At 45.1% G+C, this 19,853-nt stretch overlaps 1 protein-coding gene across 1 annotated transcript in view; it reads left to right on the top strand.

Annotated features, from left to right (window-relative positions):
- Window positions 1-19,853, top strand: part of ANKS1B (ankyrin repeat and sterile alpha motif domain containing 1B) — a 523,840-nt gene that overhangs the window by 434,473 nt on the left and 69,514 nt on the right. The window contains exon 7 of the mRNA XM_086918031.1: window positions 15,231-15,368. Coding sequence (XP_086774157.1) covers window positions 15,231-15,368 — 138 coding nt within the window. The remainder of the gene's footprint in view (window positions 1-15,230; window positions 15,369-19,853) is intronic.

Below are 19,853 nucleotides of genomic sequence, written 5' to 3'. Positions count from 1 at the left end.
AGCTTCACAACATGTGCAACCGCACATACCTCTTATAACGATTGGAGGACCAACGCCCCACACGTTTAATTTGTTCAACATTCAGACCCCTGGCTGTAGCCTCTGTAGCAGCCCCTATCCGAAAGGAATGGGTCCCAAACTCGCCCGGGTTCAAGCCCGCAGCAGTAATCGACATCACAAGCACCCGCTGAAACTGAAACCTCGTCAGTGGGGTGGCGTCAGCGTGTCTCAACAAGGTCCCCCCCCATGATGCCACCCTTTGTGCTAAATACTCCTCTACACAACTCACCGGGCACATGGAGGACCCGGGGATCCTTTGTATGATTATGCAATCACCCATCGCACCCTGATCGGTCTTGGACCTGACGAACGAGACAGTCATTGTCTCCCCTCTGATCTGAACGTGCTCTTGGCACAGTCCCCCCATCACGTCCTGCTTGTTCCTCGCCACTAGTTCGCTTACCCGCATAGCCCCATGGAATGCCAGCGTAAAAGCGGCTCGGAATAACACTGTTTCATACTGGGATGAACATGTTGCAGGGAGTCTAGATAATAACAGGGCCAACCTATCCAAACCTATCGGGCGCCTTTGATCTACTCTGCGACCCTCAAGGCGTTGCCACCCACGTAGCGCTTTTTGCACAACGAAAGACGCTGTCGGGTCCTGGATCCCATGAGCCCTAGCCACAAAGGAAATGGCGGCCCGATGCCTCTGGGCCGTAGCCACTGATTTGCCTGCCTGACGTAAAGACAGCAGGAATTTCACTACCAACTCCTCCTGGCCCCAAAGCTCCCCTCTAGCTGCCCCCAAAAAGGCCCAATAGGAACGGAACGCCCCTTCATATGCCTTCCTCGTCCTGGGTGCTAAACTCTCTCCCACGAGGTTCTGTAGTTCGGGGCACCGAGAGACCAGAGAGCTTCGGGAAAGGGTGCTGCCACCGGGTCCGCTGTGGGCAGAAAACCCCAGAAGGCCTGCATACGAAAACGAGAAAGCGCATCAGCCGCCTGGTTCATCACCCCCGGGACATGTCTTGCCTTAAATAGTACATTCAATTGCATACACAATAACACAATTTCCTTGAGCAATCTCAGAATCCATTTGCATCGTGCCGCCTGGCTATTGATACACTCAACAACGGTCATGTTATCAGACCAGAATACCACAGAGTGATCTCTGAACCCCTCGGGCCAAGTTCTCAGGGCCACCAGAATGGGGAAAAGTTCTAGGAAAGCAATGTTACTTGTCAGACCACTATCATGCCACCATGACGGCCATTTTTGTGCCGACCACTGAGTGCCGAATATGGCACCAAAACCAATGCTCCCTGCCGAATCCGTCCACAGCCCCAGCTCCTCAGAGGACACGGCCGGTTTGTTCCAGACAATTCGGCCATTGAAATCCGCCAGAAATGCCAACCAAATGCGCATGTCCTGGCGAACCTCTGCCGAGAGCCTTGTGCAATGATGACCCTCCTTCAGGCCGACCATGGCTTGAGCGATCGAGCGAGAAAAGGGGCGGGCCATCGGTATAACTCTTAGGGCAAAATTCAACTGTCCCACCAATTGCTGTAATTGATGTAGCCTAACCTTAGACTCACTTATACACATTTGCAGGGATGCCCTGAATCTCAACACTTTGTCACCTGGTAAACGAAAACAACCTTCTTCGGAATCGAGCTCGATCCCCAGAAACTCGAGGCAAGTCGAGGGACCCACAGTCTTACCTGGTGCCAATGGCACGCCAAACTGATTCATCAAGACACAAAATGCAGTCAAAGCCTGTCCACATTCCGGATCCCCGGCTGCCCCCAGAAGCAAAAAGTCATCGAGATAATGCATAACATGTTGAAACCCTGTTTTCTTTGTGAAGACCCATTGTAGGAAGCAACTGAACTTTTCGAAATAGGCACAAGATATAGAGCACCCCATCGGCATACACCTATCCATGTAATAATGACCCTGAAACATGAAACCAAGGAGACGCTGATCGTCTGGATGTACCGGGAGCAACCGGAATGCTGACTCGATATCAGATTTTGCCATCAGCGCACCGGGCCCCAGGCGATTCAATATGGCTACGGCCTCATCGAAGGATGCGTACCGCACCGAACACACTTCCGGGTCTATCGCATCGTTTACGGAAAGACCACGTGGGGCTGATAAATTATGTATCAGCCGAAACTCACCCGGGTCCTTCTTGGGGACCACCCCTAAAGGGGAACAAACAAAGTTAGCAACTGGTGGCACATTAAATGGACCGGCGACTCGACCTCGAGCCACCTCCTTCCCGATCTTTTCCTGTACCACGGTCGTATGCTGTAAGACCGATATCTGGTTTTTACATTTTGCTATACCCTGAAACTCCCCCACTGGGATGCGGAAACCATATGAAAATCCGTTCCGCAACACCCCAGCGGAAGCGTGATCCGGGTATTCGCTGAGCCAGGGAATCATTGCCATGGTATCAATCGGGGTAGGTAAAGGCGCCCCCCGGACTATGTCAGACCTGTTTGGCGCCTCCTCTACCCCCGTTATCACCCGTTTTGGCTCTGCACATGGACTCAGGATGGGATGATTGCCCACACCCCCCACATTCGTGCCTAAATTTGCATGACCCCTGGGGCCTAGTACATTTCCCCCTGTTAAAGTTCCAACAAACCCCCCTTTTACCTGCGTTGCCGGTTGGCCTCGAGTGATTGTCGTTACTCGTACCTGATCGAAAGGGCGTCCCCGCATATTGGCGGGAGGATTCACCCACGTTACTCCCTACCAACGGCACCTTCAACATACCAGAGTCCTCCATTTTGGACCAGGACACAGAATCATAACAATCCCAAGTTAAGTTTTTATCATGCTCTTTCGCTTTTCTGAAAATATTATCGTAACAAAACCAATGATTGCCCTCGTGAGATACTGAATACCCCATGATCCGTGACTGATAAATCGGCAATTCGGGCAGCAATTCGGGCCTACGTTCACCCAAGATGGATGTAAAAACCCCCCATGCTTTGCCCCAATTACCAATGTTTTCATTTACCTTAAAGGCGGCCATCTTTGCGCGCCAAACACTCGGATGCATGAGCTCCTTCTGGCTCTTAACATGCTCCATTTCATAATGATCGGTAAGCAACGAGAAGATGTTTATATACTCCCCTGCCCATATCTTCTCTTTGATAGCCAGAGGGACATGTTGACCCAACTTTTCCCTTCGAGAGGGTGCCGACTCATCCCTCGCAATCGGCAATGGCCGCTTACCTGAACCGGAAGCTGTATCTGCGACTGGAACTGACGGCGATGGTGCCTTCGTCGCTTCCCTTGTTTCCCGCAGCTGCTTCATCAACACCTGCGCGTCGTCAGCCGTGGCGCCCTTGCTACCTTTACCCAACCACGCTGCTAATTGTGCTGCCAGCTCGGGCGGCATATCCTCCCCGGACACTGGGGTGACCACTACGGGAATCGGATTCCCTTCCTCCGGCACAGGAGTGGGTGCTTCGAGTGGGGTACAGGGAACTGGGACGTCTCCCCCAGCTGCTCCCCTTCTGGGCCTCTTGCCTTTTCCTCCCGGAGCTGCTCCTGCCAGAGGACGTTTCGGCCCCCCTTCCTCGTCTTTCTCCGCCATTCGCTTCTTTAGGTCGGTCACCTCCTTCATGAGAACACGCAGCATCTGGTCGGTAGTCATTCGCTTTCCCGCCTTCTTAGGCATTCTCCGACAGAGTATCTGCAAAACAAACAAGAAAGATTACAACGCTCAAAATTGGCTCTTCGTTCCGTCTCGAGCTCACGTGCAGCGAGGTGGTGCAGCTTCAGAGCACAGGAACAAGAGGATGCTTCCTTGGCTTGTTGCTCCTTTTATCCGTCTTCAGGGCGGGCGTAAACCCGCCCCGGCCTGCCCCGAGGGCGTGGCCCGGCCGCGTCAGTGTCTAGGCCAGCCCACTCCAGGGCGGGAAAAGGCGCGCCCCGGCTACGCCGCTTCGGGCATACCAGCCGAGACTCGCCTCCCGCCCAAGATGGCTTCCCGGGGGGATCGTGGTACTCCGCCATACGTTCGGGGGGACCGGATGGTCGCCCCTTTCCATTCGTTTGGGCCCTGTAAATGAACCGTCCTACAGAGTGTAGAATCTATTTCAGGGGCGAGATGGGTTTTGGGGAGACCAGTCAAAAGAGAATTACAATATTCTATTCTGGAGAGCACCAGTGTATGAGCTAGAGATTTTGGATCTTTCCTCGGACTGTAACAGCTGATACCCCACTGCAGACGTAGGTGATAGAAATTTTTTTGGGCCCTGGTGCTGATTTGAGAATGTAGTTTGAGTCTTTTGTCTAGGATGACTCCTAGAAATTTGGCACTGTCAACAATAGTGGGTTTACTGTTAAGGATGGTGTATGTGTTCATCCAGAATTGCAGCAGAAGTGTTGATTTCTAAGGGGAGATGTGGAAAAATTCAGTTTTAAAAGGGTTTCAGCTTTTGGTGATGACATATCACCACGCCGTGAACTGAGGATAGGGTGGTGGCAAGATGCGAGATATTATTTTGTGAGAAGACCCTTACATCCCGCGGTGTGATATCTGCATATAGGTTGTCTTCATTTAAACACACATTCAATTGGTGTTGTTTTCTTTAGCAACTGATTATTTCTGATATTTTAGATTCTTCAGAGAGGCTTTTGAGGCTTTTTTTGAGGCATCACAGGATTGAATTACAAGGGTTTATCACAGTGAGAATAATGACATGGAAACTCATGCTTAGTGGTTTTAAATATACTGATTGCTTTCATTGAATTACAGTGTGCAACTAATAGGTGATATAAGTAGACTATGATAAAAGATTGATTGAGATTTGTGTCTATTAAGTTGGTAATTGTAAATTGTAACTAGGCTTTAAAAAGAGAATTGGCATCATGTAAAATAGTTTCCTTGTTCTGTTTCCTTTTTGTACAGGTACCCCTGACGAAGGGACATTTGAGTCCCGAAATGCATTGGGTGCTCAAGAAATGTGATTTTTTGTAAAACTGATGTATAATATGAAACAATGTGGAATTATGGAGAGGTTATCACAGAGATAAATATGTGGATTGAATGAACATATTAAATGTGATGATGAAAATAATCTAAAAATTGTGCTGATTGTTCAATATTTATATTTTACAGTAGATGCATGCTGTAGTCCTAGTTGCTAGTCTTGGGGTTAGGCCACTTTCACAGAATTACAAATCTGACCCTTTATTTTTGAGAAAGTATCTGATTGACCACTACCCCACTCAAATTTGCAACCCTTGCGAAGAAACTTCCTTAAGGGTTCAGACAAGTCTGCAAATCCACAAATTTAGCATACTATTCGACAAGCCCCAGAAACAACCTGAGCTGGTCCTTGTCCTTAGGAGCAGGAACATTTTTAATAGCCTCCAAAAGATTCTTCGTGGGAGAGACCCCACCACTAGAAATAGAGTACCCCAAATAGTCAACTTGATCCATGAGAAACTGACATTTATCTTTGTTAACTGAATGGCCCTGCTGCTCAAATTTCCACAAATCCTGTTTGCGGGTGGCATTATGTTCCTCAATGGTCTTTCGTAACACCAGTATGTCGTCCTGAAAGTAGACTACACCAGCCAAACCCTTAAGCATATTAGACATCATCCTTTGGAAGACACTTGCAGCCGAGGCTAGCCCGAAGGGCATACAAATGAACTGAAAAGTGCCTTCTGTTGTAATAAACGCATACAAGTGAACTGAAAAGTGCATTCTGTTGTAGTAAACGCTGAGAGGTTTGGAGTCTGGATGTAGTTTGATCTGGTGATAAGCACTTCTTAAGTCAATTTTGGAAAAGTACTTACCACCACCCACTGACTGCAATAATTCAGTAATGTTAGGAAGGGGAAAAGTGTCAGTGACAATATCACGATTCAATGACCCGAGATCAATGCAAAAATGGAGCCGACCATCTAATTTGAGTGTCAAAACCCCTGGAGAAATCCAAGAGGAAGCCTCTACTGGTTCAATGACTCCAGATTTCAAACTAGTCCTCTAACAAATCTTCAAGACCCTGCCTCACAGACAGAGGAATTGTCCTGAGTTTGTTGTACAGGACACACATTAGATTTGAGAATGATCTTTTGCTGATGCCCTTTGACACAACCAAGTCTATCTTCAAACACATGGTGAGCTTCCTGAAGTATATGCTGGACTTGAATGTCCTCTTGAACCACCATAATTTTATTGGGGGACCTCTGATTGATTTAATTTAATTTAATTTAATAGCGATTTCTAAAGCGCCTGGTGACCCAAGGGCATCCCCGCGCTATATGATTTGTGATCCTGTTGAGGGGGAAGAGAGAGAGGGGAGATCGACAAGGGGACTTTATTTAGGGAACAGATGAGTCTTTAGTTTCTTGCGGAATGCCAGGTAGTTGGGTTCAAGTCTGAGGGAGCGGGGAAGAGCGTTCCATCCCTTAGCTGCTTGAACGGAAAATTGCCGTCCTCCTGTACGGGTTCTTTTAAATCTAGGGGTGCTAGCTAGGTTCTCATTCTGGGATCGTAGGGATCTGGTTGCTGTGTAGGGGGTAATCATTTTGCTGAGAATCGCCGGACCAGATCCGTTGAACAGCTTGTGTGTCGTGCACATCGCTTTGAATTGCACCCTTTGGCGCACAGGGAGCCAGTGCAGAGCTTTGAGGGCCGGCTTGGCGGACGTTCTAGAAGGGGTGTTAGTAAGCATGCGTGCCGCCGCATTCTGTGTCCGCTGGAGTTTCGTTAGGGTGGCCTCAGGGGCTCCCAGATAAACCAGGTTGCTGTAGTCCAGGTGGGACAGTACTAGTCCCTGGATGAGTAGCTTCCTGGAAGTAGGTGGCAGTAAGGGCAGGATTTTACGGGTCGTGCGCATGAGCCCGAAGCAGGTGCCCGAGGTTTTGGTTGCTTGTGTTTTCAAAGTGAGTTCTGGTTCTAGCCACACCCCGAGTGTCTTGATTTCGCGTTTCGGGGGGGGGGAATTTCCCCGAACACATCGGGCCAGAGTGCTGGGGGGATGGTCGTCCATTGTTTTCCTAGTAGCATCACCTCCGTCTTTGTCCCATTAAGTTTTAATGAGGAGTTGTTCATCCAGTTGTGAATTCCTGTGAGGCAGTTGGTCAGGTTTTCTGGATGGTCGATCAGCTGGGACAGGGAGACGACTAATTGAGTATCGTCAGCATAGCTCACCATTTTTATGTTAAATGGTGTTACCACGTCCTCAAGAGGGGCCATATAGACATTAAAAAGCGTCGGACTCAGGGAGGAGCCCTGAGGAACGCCGCTTGTGAGTGGGAGGTTGAATGAGTGATGATTATCGTCCCACACTTGGAAAGTGCGCCCTGTAAGGAAGGATTCAATCCATTTGATTGCTGTCCCGGTAAGTCCTGCATCCGCCAGTCTATGCAGAAGGACACGGTGGTTGACCGTGTCGAAGGCTGCGCTTAGATCCAGGAGGATCACTGCCACTGATCCTCCTGAATCCAGTATGCCCCTTGCTTCCTCAATGACTGCGAGGAGTGCGGTGTCTGTCCCATGGCCCGGGCGAAATCCAGTTTGGGATTGTCTAAGCAAGTTGTTGGTTTCAAGGAACTGTGATAATTGTGTGTTTACCAGTTTCTCGGTGACTTTGCTGATCCCAGGAAGTAGAGATATTGGTCTGTAGTTAGACAGGTCTACTGGGTCAAGCTGAGGCTTTTTTAAGAGTGCTTTTACAACCGCACTCTTCCAGCTGTCGGGGACAGTACCGTGGGCGAGCGAGCTGTTGATGAGATCCGTGACAGTAGGTACGATGACTGAGGCTACGGTCTTGAGGAACCTGATTGGTGCTGGATCCAAGGGTGACCCACTTTTCATTTTCGTTAGGGTTCGCTCAACCTCTAGGAAGGTTACTGGTCGGAATGTCGGTAGAATGGGGCGTAAGTTACTTTCAGCCTGGTCAGGGAATGAACGGCTTTCCGTGTGGCTGGGGGGACCGGGGGGTGGGAGGGAGCTCAGGATGCGGGTGATTTTGTCATTAAAGAAGCTCGCCAGCTCGTTACTTCTGTCAATTTTGGGGGTGATGGAGGGGGAAGTGATGGGGACTTTGAGCAGCTCCTTTACAATTAAGAAGGATTCTCTGGCTGAGTTGGATGATTCTTGTATCCGCGTATCATAGTATGAGGCTTTGGCTTGTTTGATGGCCTCTTTATAGAGTCTGACCGTGGACTGGTAAGTTTCTTTGTTGGGATGTTGCCAGTTTTTCCTCCAGAGCCTTTCGGCTTTTTTGCAATTTTTGCGGTGTATTCGGAGGTCCGCGGAATACCATGGAGCTGAGCCAGGTTTGCCGTTTTTGTCTTCCCTGGTTCTAAGTGGGAGTACTAAGTCTAGGGAGGAGGTGATCCAGTCCCTGAATTTTCTGTCTGCTGTAGCCGGATCTTCTGCGTGTGCAGGGGTGGTTCTTTCAAGGGTCTTAGCCCATTCTTCCGTGGGGAGTCTGGACCAGGTCCTGTCGATATGAAGATCATATTGGTGCATCAAACCCAGAATTGAGGGACCCTCTTTGGCAATATAGATCTTTCCCTGGGTACTTCGTGTGTCAAAGGAAATTTGGCCAAGCATGTACCCCAGACCATCTATGGACTGGCCTTGATACCCAACATGGTTGATATCATTGTCACACAAGGGAAACGCCCTCCCAGGTGGTTCGAAAAAGAGATTCAGGAATGATGGTAAACATGTAACCAAAATCCACCATCAATGTTACATCTTTGCCACAAGTATTGAATACAACAGTGGGTCTTTCCAACCTAGGAGACACTTGAGTGACACCAACCATACTTTCATCGCACATTTCTCCCACAACCAATGCCTTGTTAGTGCCTGGTTGGTAATTGTCAGACAGTTGTACCACATTTATCTTGTTTCTTGACTTATCAGAATATTCAGATTGCTTACACATTCTGGAATAATGCCCTTTCCGACCACATTGTCGGCAAATCTGATCAATAGCAAAACCACTTTTAGAGTCCGCCAAATGGTATTGACTGCCACAAGGTAAACACTCTATGTTCTTGGATTTGGATGCCGAGCCACAAACACTCGAAGACTTACACATTTTTTAGAAACCGCATTAACCTCAACATCATCATCTTTGTTGTCAACTTCCCCTACTTCTTGTGAAATTTTGGCCTTCTTACTCAATTTTCTAATACACTTTTGAGATTCTTCGATGACCTTGGCCATGTCAACAGCATCTTTCAATGATGGGTCTTGGGCAGTCCACAGCGTTTCCTGAATTTTTCTGTCGTAGCACTGAGCAATCAACTGATCACGGATCAGTTCTTCTGTCATAGTCCCAAAGCGGCTCTTGACCGACAGCTCTCGTAACCTAGCAACAAATTCATCAATGTTTCTCCTTCAAGTTGAAGCTGAGTATAAAACTTATATCTAACACCAAATTTACCTCTTTGGAACATCTTATTTCAAGTCTTGTAATAGCTTCTTTATAGACATCATCCATAGGTTGCCCATTAGGTCCCAAAGCCACAGGTAAATATTTAAAAACATGTAGGCCCTCACTACCTAAGGGGCTCAATAACCAACCTTTCTTTCTGGCTGGAGAAAAAGTATTGCCATCAAGAGCTGTAATATAATTATAAAGCATTTTTATCCAATCCTCCCAAATAATTAGTTAGGGACGTGGTTGGGAAAGAAACATTGGTAGCAGGATTACATTTGCAGAATTGGCAGACATTGTTGCAAAACAAAGGTACAACGAAATAACTCAACAACCTGTGGAAAGAAATGTTATGTTAAAAAAAAGTTAAATATGTACCAACAGAGTAGTAAACTGCAGTTAAAACAGGTGTGCAGATCACCGTAGGTAACTGCACAGAAAGATGCAAAACAAAGGTAATTGAAAATGAATGAAGAGTGCAGAGTTCACACAGTGTTTACCGACGATGAACAAGAATGCAATCCAATACAAAACATGGATGTCGAACATGCAATACAATGGATGCGAAGGGGAACGAGAAACTGTATAGTTAATACAGGAGACTGAGTAGATCAAAACTTGAAGATGAGCGTGGAACTGAGGCAAACCATATAAGTAATCAAGACAAAATTAAAGATGGCGGAACTTTTCGCTGCATCACATACGTTGCGTACGGCACGCAAAGAGCTTCAAGCGTGCATAGTGCGTTCCAGTGATGCAGAAAGCTGGGGATTACATCACTGTGCACTGGAACGTAGGAGGCTCTGGAAAGCAGCGCGCGCCTCAAAAGGTAGCGCTAGGCCAAAGCGCAAGAAAATTGGTCAAATACCTGAAGAATTGACGGAGAGACGAAATGACTCCGCATCGATACAGGATATACTGGCAAACATCCCCCAGGAACGGCATAATGCGAGAGACTCTGGAGAGAGGAGAAAAAGTGCCTGAATTTCACCAAAATTTCGCCAGGTTGTGCTTGAAACAGGAGAAGAAAATCGTCACCAAAATTGTTGTGAAGAGTCCTTGAACAGAAGACCAGCAGACCGTGGGTGAAAGAAGATCTGGACTTGTGAAGGCATTGAGTCACTCTATGGCGAAAGAGGGCCCCCCAAACCAAGAGCTTACTTTTGGGTAGCAACCATGCTTAAGTATTTGCTAAGAAAGAGACAGGGCATCACACATAACACTGACCTGAAGCACGGCCAAGTTACCCTGTACGGTGTGGATCCCTATCTGGGGTACCCTGGGGGTGTCGCTGCCATTACCGGAGCTCCGAGTGTTGCAGAACTGGGTTGGATGGAAGGCAAAAGGTAGTTCCACAAACCCAGAGCATCAACTAGTAAAGTGTATTATATCCTGTGCCAAGTGCATATTCTCAATTAGATCGGGATTCATTTTCTCTTTATAGTTTATGCTCTCTTAGCCATTAGTGCATTATTGAGATAATGGTATATCATCTTTTGCTTCTACTTTATGTATATTGTAAAGAATTTGTAACAATAGATGTGCTTTGCTCTCATGCTAGACTTAAAAACTAACCAATGCTAATGCTTTTCATTGTGCTGTTCACACATTGATTGCCCTCATGTAACCGAAATATGGACTAACCAAATCTTTTTAGGGTGCACCAGATTCATTGCTGTCTGTTAATTTTGATAACAATTGTAGTGCTCTGATTTAAGTTAACATGCTAAAACTCAATTTAAAAACTCCATACGTTTAATAAAATTGTTTGAAAAAGTTAAATACATTAAAAAAAAAGTTGAACACTACACAGTGTCTAAGCGAGCTAAGAGTAGCAAAGAACCTGGAGCCTACAAATTGGATTCCATGTTTTCTGCTGTGCTGTTCGTAGGTCTTGCCTCTCTTTTGAACTTTTTATATTTGAGATGAGATCAAAGAACAGATATGTCAAATAACATAAAATGTGTATTTGTACAGCTCATGTTCACCCCTAACGGAGTATCTTGGTGCTGAATTACAGATTTTTATTTTTACCCAACTCAATGGTACTAATTTTATCGACCTCAGATCAGTGAAAGGCTGAGTGATACCGCCAGGGTTTGAACCAGTGACCATGAGGTCGAACACAGGCCACTGAGCCACCAGACCTGGCTTCGGGGCAAATTGCTCTGAATCTTTATGTTGCTGTTTCATTAATAGAAGATAATTTCACCCCAATATACTTATCAAACAGCTATTGTCCCATCTGGACCACACAAGACTTGGTACGTGAATATTTAAGGGGTGACATGCAACTGTGTTCCGGGGTTTTTAATTTAATGGATGCTTGCCAGAAACAGAACTCCATTTGAGTTTTATAAAATTGAGTCCTCCAAAATGCACCTATTATGCTGCTCTAACTTGTAATTGCTCAAATGTTGTTCTGTTGTCTTATTTTGCTGTGATTAAGGGAGTTCGACATGAAGCACCCTAATGCCTCGATGGTGCGGAAGCTCTATGTAAAACACAGCAGTGGTCCATGCAGGTAAGGGCTGTAGGGCAGAGGGGGGGAGGGGAGCCGACATACGACGGAATAGGGAAAATTAAACCAATAAATAATTCCTATTCCATCGTCAGTTGACATCCACCCGCCACCCGTGCTTACCTACACGAACCGCTTCTGCTAAATAAAATTAGCGAGACCGTAAGACCCAAGTAGCCGAGGATCACGCCTCCTGTTACTAAAATAGATAATGCATTCACCAAAGTGCCATTATGCTGCACTTGTACCACATATAATTTTCTGTTAATCTTCTTAATACTTTACAGCATTGAACACTAAACCATACATAAGAACCATTTCAATGCATTCGCAAAAGTGACAGGCCCCATTAGCTTACTTTACAATGAATCTCAATCCCAAATGTGAGTGCGTGGCTATGTAAACAAGCATTGACATAGCAAGCATTGACATAGCCAATAGGTCTCGCCTTTGGGACCTTATAAGTGTTTAGCCATGCAACAGTTGATGTGGTTGCACCAACGATATTGTGCTGCATAACCAAATACTTATAAGGTCCCAAAGGCGGATACCATTGGCTATGCCAATGCTTTTTCTAAATTTCGACAGAATTGTGGGAGGAGAGTTTACTTTTGATGTGCCTGTATAAGGGTAGGAAAACTTTGTGAAGCTCTGCCTGGCCTTTCATGGCTGTCATAGTTATTCACATGGGATGTCACTATGTCATAACTAATCTAAGTTTGTAGGCTGGCGTCCTTGATTGGCAGGTGATGAGGAATCAGGAGAGTTAAGAGCTGTGGCCACTATATGGAGCCCGCTGGTGTCAGTCAGTCAGTCAAGAATTCTTTATTCAATAAAATTAATATCATAAAAGACATGGTACAATCATTTTTAAATAAAAAAAAAACACTTGCAATATAACAAAAAAGTTAAAACAGTTCATTGGCATTATTAAGAAATACAGTACAGTGCATTCATTATCATTATTAAAAATTACAATACATTTTAAGAAGAATTTATAGCGCTATAAAATTTGTACCTTTAAAATCTGTTTAAACTGCAAACCTTACTACGCAAGTATATTACATATTTTTACAGGAAGAGTTACTCAAAACAACTTTGAATCCGCGGTAAGCTGATATTGTTTTTCCTTACACGAATAGCTGCCGTCAAAAAACTAGCCACAGGAAATATAATGTAGGGGCTACCCAGTTGCATTAAATATACTAGAGCTGGTCTAACCTGAACAAAGCCCGCCTTCTTCAAGAGTGGTAGTAAATATTTCCGTCTGCACTGTTCATAATGAGTACAAAACATTACAAAATGAAGCGTGTCTTGTAATGAAAAACAGTCACAAGAACAAGGGTCTGCCTTGTCCGGAGTACACCAAGTGCAGAAGGAGCCCAAAGAGTAATGAATCAGATTTAGGCGGAATCTCGTCAAAAGGAATCGGTGGTACCGATTATTTACCACAGATAAGTATGGTTCAGGGCCTGGGCAACTAACCAGCCCATAATTGGCTCTTCCAAGAGGTTTTCTCAGCTCCATCTCCTCCCGATCTAATGTTAAAAGATCCATTAGAGCGTTTATTGTTAGGGCAATGTCTTTTTTGGTTATTGTGTCGGGGGAGTAAAACAGGGCTGGGCGGCCTATCTTCTGGAAACCCTTTTTAATGTAGTTCAGCCATACAATATTATCAACCCTCTCCAAATGTAAGCAGTCATTGATAATAGAGTGGTTTAGGGTAATTTCTTCATTGAGCCAGATTTCTAGCCAATACAAGAGGGGTGCTATTTTGATTTGGTCTGAGACATAACCGATCCCCACTTCAGTGTGTGTGGTAAAAGTGGGGGTAGACTGGGGAACTGAGAGGAGCCCTCTTAGGAATTTATTTTCCACCAGTTGAATTTTATTTGTTGGGGTATGGCCCCATATTTGGCATCCATAAGAGGCCACCGCCAAACACTTTGCTCTATAAACCTTAATAATAGCTTCAACTGGTCTACCTCCCAGTTTTTTAGCAAACCCCATGAGGCCCAAAACACTATATGGAGCCCGCCTGTTTCATTCTGAATAAATACTGTTCTGCTGAGTACTTGCGCCTCATTCTGCATTGCTTCAGCAGTTTCCTGAAAACAACACAATAGAAGTGACACGCTTGTCTTTATCTCTCTGTCTGGTGGGTTGGGCTGGAGCAGTATTCTTTAAACACAATCATTTAGCGATACCTTTGTGCTCATACGATTCCTTAAGCATGTGGACAAGGAGGGCCGACTGAGGTGCATTCGGTCTGACCGGATTCTAAGCTATGGCTTCCTGGCAGCAGCACAGTAGCATGAACGCTGACCTCACAGGCAGAGCTGCTACATAAAACTCTTTACACAAATGCACCTCATGGGGAGTTCTCTGTTAAATATCGCACTGTGTATCCATGTTTAAGAAGCCCTGGCCCAAAAAATGTGAAGACGTTTAAAGTACATTCCAGCCTCCCTATGGCTTCATGAAAATGACAGCCTGATATTAAAGAAAATGCCACCAGTGGATTCATTAATAGCGCTTGCACTAATGCCTACAAAGTTGGAAGGAGGGAAATAGAGAGCGGAATTAAAAAAATAACAAAGTTCACCTGGAATAAAGGTTCTCAGGTGCCACAAATATCTGGCGACGAGAAGAGTTATGCTTGTACAGGAGAGCGTAAACAACTACAAAAAATAACAAGTGGGAAGGGTGGGGGAAGTGAGAGCGCGCTAAGCAGCAGCTGTTTGCTCTTTTTCAAAGCACACATTCGTGCTTGTGGCGCGCCGCTGCGCACTCCCGCAAGCTGTATGCCACCATTAGCATGAGTATGTGCTTGGAAAAAGAGCTGTACGACCGCTAAAGGTCTCCTACGCAGCGCATGCGCGATGCATAGGCGAGACCTAAAAAGGGATTGTTGGGTACCTCTGCCCCTGCCACCCATGAACTCTGGTACCCTCTTTATAGCTGCAACCTCAATTGCAAAGTTAGCCTACTCCTTCTAAATAGTTGCAGGGTTCCGAAGCATTTTTTCATTTTGTGATTTAGCTGTCATGTTCAATTGGATATTCCTGAATAGTTGTAATCTGCAAAGAGCACTGCTGCATCGCACATTTTGGTTCACCATATCAAGATATTCAAAGTACAACAATTAAAAATAAGCCAAAATTAATTTGCACCTTGCCAGAGCCCCAACCACAATAAAGAATGAATATGCTTGGTGTAACTTGTTTCTTTTGTGTGGTGTCATCTCTGCCTATTATATTTTTCAGAATATTATTGCAGAACATGAAATTCGAAACATCTCTTGTGCAGCACAGGACCCAGAGGACCTCTCAACATTTGCCTACATCACAAAGGACTTGAAGTCTGCCCACCACTACTGCCATGTTTTTACTGCCTTTGACGTGGTCAGTACTTTTAAAGAATTTAAAGTTTCCTTTTCAGTCCTTCTTTATGTTGGCTTATGTTTTTCATAATAGAATACTAAATTAGAATAATTTCTGAGTTGGGGTGCAGTTGAGAACTATTGTAACAAAAGAATTCCAGAAGCGAGGATAAGCAAGAAGCTGTTTATTCAGTGACAACCCTGGCAGTTATAACGTGACCACCAAGCCCCAATGGAAACTTTAACATTCCAACAGTAATGGAATACAGGAAGGCACCAACAGGATGAAGGGAGAAGGGGGAAAGGTGGGAGAAAAGGAATGGGGTAAATTGTTAAACAAAGAACTATACGTGAAGGAAAATAGAGGGTATATGTGGGAAGGACAAGAAATACAGATCGCATATTAACCACAACAAGAACCTTATGTCATTCGTGTCTGGACTGATTGTAAAGGTTGAAGTGCAGCATTATAAGTCAATGTCACATTGTGAATTGAAATGAGTTTCACTGCCAATGGATGGATAAAAAAACAGGATAATGGAAAACACTTGCCGCCCTATGCCAAAATTCAGGAGGTGCTTTCAGTTGATAATGGATATGTCATGAGAGCAGATCTATCTTTTCCAACAGTGGCTCAAAAGGAACAAATTCAACGATCTTGACAATGTGGGTCCTTTAGATAATATTTCAAGCACGAAAAATAAGGCTTAGCTGGAAAGGTTAAGACAAGAATTTGTGAACAGATCAAGGGTCCCTCCTATAATGCTAAGTCAACTTTTCCCGAGCCCTTGATAGAAATCCGCAATCAGTAGTTAGGTGTAAATAAGAGATATATTTTAATTCTCATTACCTATTATTCCAAGAGGTGGAAAATCAGTTTTGTTGGTAATTTTCCAATTAGTATTGTAATTTATTGTTTGTAGGATGTGATTACAATGCACAGATTACTTTAACTATTGTCGTAAGGGAGTACAATATGTGTGAACAGAAATTTTATTTTTTTTCGCCCAGTGCTATCAAACATAGGGGGTAATGTAACAAATCCAGATTAATGGCCAAGTTGAAAGGACGAATAGATCAATAAAGGATAGCATACAGCTATACGTTCAAGCTTGCTCCCCTGATGGAAGCGATTCCGGCAGCACTGATTGTTATGCAGCACACACTGTTCAATGGTCAAGACACATGTTGGTGCATGCACGACAATAGCCTACACAAAAATAGGGGAGAAGAAAAAATGGACTCCGTGTCAAGATACACCCTACCATTAATACGTCACGGCACAGTACCTGGCACATATCACTGAAAAAGTACTGGAGCCTTTCTCATGAGGATTGATACCCTAGTGGGATGAGAATATTTAGTTTCTTCCATGTGAAGGACAAAGACCTTCATTCACCAAGGTGACATGTTTCATCATCTGGCCCCTCCTTTCTGTGGCGACAACAAGCTGCAAAAGGTTGGCTCAACTTTGAGCTCTATATAAAGAAGAGTGGAAATGTGTTCCTCCCTATGACTAAAGTTCCTAGGGGAGCAGGAATTATGAAAAATGTGGAGGAAGGGGATTTGAAAAGACTTTATAAATCCCTACCTATCGCATGATTGAAAACGGTGTACTTTTTGAAACTGTTTGATGCAGAACCCCAGTTTGCATCCACATGTTTGTGGCAAATGTAATTAGCATTAATAGTTCTGGGGCCTTCATCAGGATGGAATGGTCCCATAAATCCCTCACACTACACTTTCTGGTGTAACTGTATGGTCAAGTCTGTCAGTCAGTCATCAAACAGGCTACACCTTGCCTGATTGGTGTAGGTCTGGTCCTTTTTATCTGAGGGAAGAGAAAAATCATAAGGCACAATAATCCCTATTTATGGTATCATTAACTGCATCCCAGTTGTTATAAGAAACATAGCAATATATATATATATATATATATATATATGTATATATATATATATATATATATATATATATATATATATATATATATATAAACGTTCCACAAGTGTCCACACTTGAGATGCACTCCCCTGTGGCAACTTTCGTTTATCAAGGCAGCAGCGCAGAAGGTAAATCCACAGGCAATATCACGACAAGCCCTGCCTGTGATCAAGAACTTTCTGTTCGAAACGCGTAAGGCTTACCTATCAGAATCTTCAAATCTGCTTCATCACGCTGCTGCCTTATCAGTTGGTGTTGTTGAGTGCCTCCTAAAGCTTTGGGCGCTTGTGAGTTGGGATGTTTAAACGCGGCAGTCCTGCCGCGAGGAGTGCACCCCCGCGCTATCATACGCGGGCCAGGGGCTTTGCACACACGAGGCTCTGTTTGGACTGACACTTGGCTTTTGGAATCAGCAGCGGAAATGAGCAACTTGAAAAGAGCCCACTTATGGCTGGATTTAATTTACATGAGGACGAGACTGTAACGTTATTTGCAATTGTGTGCACTGAATGGCAGTAATGAGTGACACAGTTGGGAAACTACGGTGACCAGAATGCTTTACCTTATCATGTGACCTGCTTGTGGTAAATAAATCCAAGGTGAATTAACAGCAGTTTCCTTGTATGAAATGCAGCCGCCCTGCCTGTGATCAAGAACTTTCTGTTCGAAACGCGTAAGGCTTACCTATCAGAATCTTCAAATCTGCTTCATCACGCTGCTGCCTTATCAGTTGGTGTTGTTGAGTGCCTCCTAAAGCTTTGGGCGCTTGTGAGTTGGGATGTTTAAACGCGGCAGTCCTGCCGCGAGGAGTGCACCCCCGCGCTATCATACGCGGGCCAGGGGCTTTGCACACACGAGGCTCTGTTTGGACTGACACTTGGCTTTTGGAATCAGCAGCGGAAATGAGCAACTTGAAAAGAGCCCACTTATGGCTGGATTTAATTTAAATGAGGACGAGACTGTAACGTTATTTGCAATTGTGTGCACTGAATGGCAGTAATGAGTGACACAGTTGGGAAACTACGGTGACCAGAATGCTTTACCTTATCATGTGACCTGCTTGTGGTAAATAAATCCAAGGTGAATTAACAGCAGTTTCCTTGTATGAAATGCAGCCGCCCTGCCTGTGATCAAGAACTTTCTGTTCGAAACGCGTAAGGCTCACCTATCAGAATCTTCAAATCTGCTTCATCACGCTGCTGCCTTATCAGTTGGTGTTGTTGAGTGCCTCCTAAAGCTTTGGGCGCTTGTGAGTTGGGATTTATATATATATATATATATATATATATATATATATATATATATATATATATATATATATTCAAGCTCCGAAGTACCCAACGTACAAAGGAGCACCCGGACCTCAGCTGCACACAAGGAGCCTTGAATGGTACGCACGCCTCCAGCACAACGATATCCTTTAACTGTTCAAACTGCCCTGGATGCCTGACGTATTTCGAAGTGTCCCCACTTCTCTTCAGAGGCTTTGGCAGTTATGAAGGAGCGCTTGAGGCACCACACCCCTTCTTGCTTAGATGCACGCCCTAGATGGGACTTATGGGACTTGTAGTGCCTCACATCGCGCTGATGTTCAGTTGGTAACTATTCAAGCCCACAGATGGGCCTCGCTATGTGGAATGCGTGCAGAATCCATATGCTGCTGTCCCATGTTCTCGGCCCGTAGTCAAGACCGCATGGCCCCCGGTTCTTTCAGGGTGGTGCTCCTTCCGCTGCATGGGCCGCCGCGTAAATATTCAAGCTCCGAAGTACCCAACGTACAAAGGAGCACCCGGACCTCAGCTGCACACAAGGAGCCTTGAATGGTATATATATATGTGGCGCCGCGGCTAGGGCGACTGACTCCGGAATCTGGGAATCACGGTTCGATCACCGGCAGCAGATTAGCCCAGCACCATGTAACTCTGGGCAGTATCTTGCTTAATCTTCCCGACGGTGCCCAGCGCCTAGAGACCCTTACGGGTGATTGTGCGCTTTACAAATATGGATTATTATTTTTATTATTATTATATCATGCAGACTGTAATGCATTAAGTGGAAAAACACATGGTCACTGTGCACAGCAAAATGTTTACCACCACATACACACTTACCACCAACATGTGCAGCATTTATCCACACAGTGAAGTTAACAAAATCAGAGTAAGTGTTGCTCAGTGATCTTGGGCTAAGGTTGTATGACTAAACAACTACCTACTAAATCACAAGTGCCTGAACCACGAAGGCTAAACAACGACCTGTGCCAAACCACTAACTATTTATCCACGACTTACTGAACCACGAACTCCACGTTTAACCACTACACCAAAAGCACTGAAAATAATCCATCAATCATAATGTCAGCATCCTCGATAGAGTTCTCAGAGGCGCGCGCTGCCAAGCTGCTACAGCCTTGCCAGGTGAAAGCAAGAAGTTTCTTTAATCACCAAAACAATGTGTGTAGGCAAACTCTGCAGCCTCTCGTGCAGATAAACTTAAAGAAGAGCACGCTGCAAGCTAACCACTTGTTCTTCCAGTTGTCAGTAATATTGAAGCACATTAAAAC

This window comes from Lissotriton vulgaris, chromosome 1_1, assembly GCF_964263255.1.
Source record: "Lissotriton vulgaris chromosome 1_1, aLisVul1.2, whole genome shotgun sequence".
NCBI lineage: Eukaryota > Metazoa > Chordata > Amphibia > Caudata > Salamandridae > Lissotriton > Lissotriton vulgaris.
This window is presented reverse-complemented; position numbering and strand designations above follow the sequence as displayed.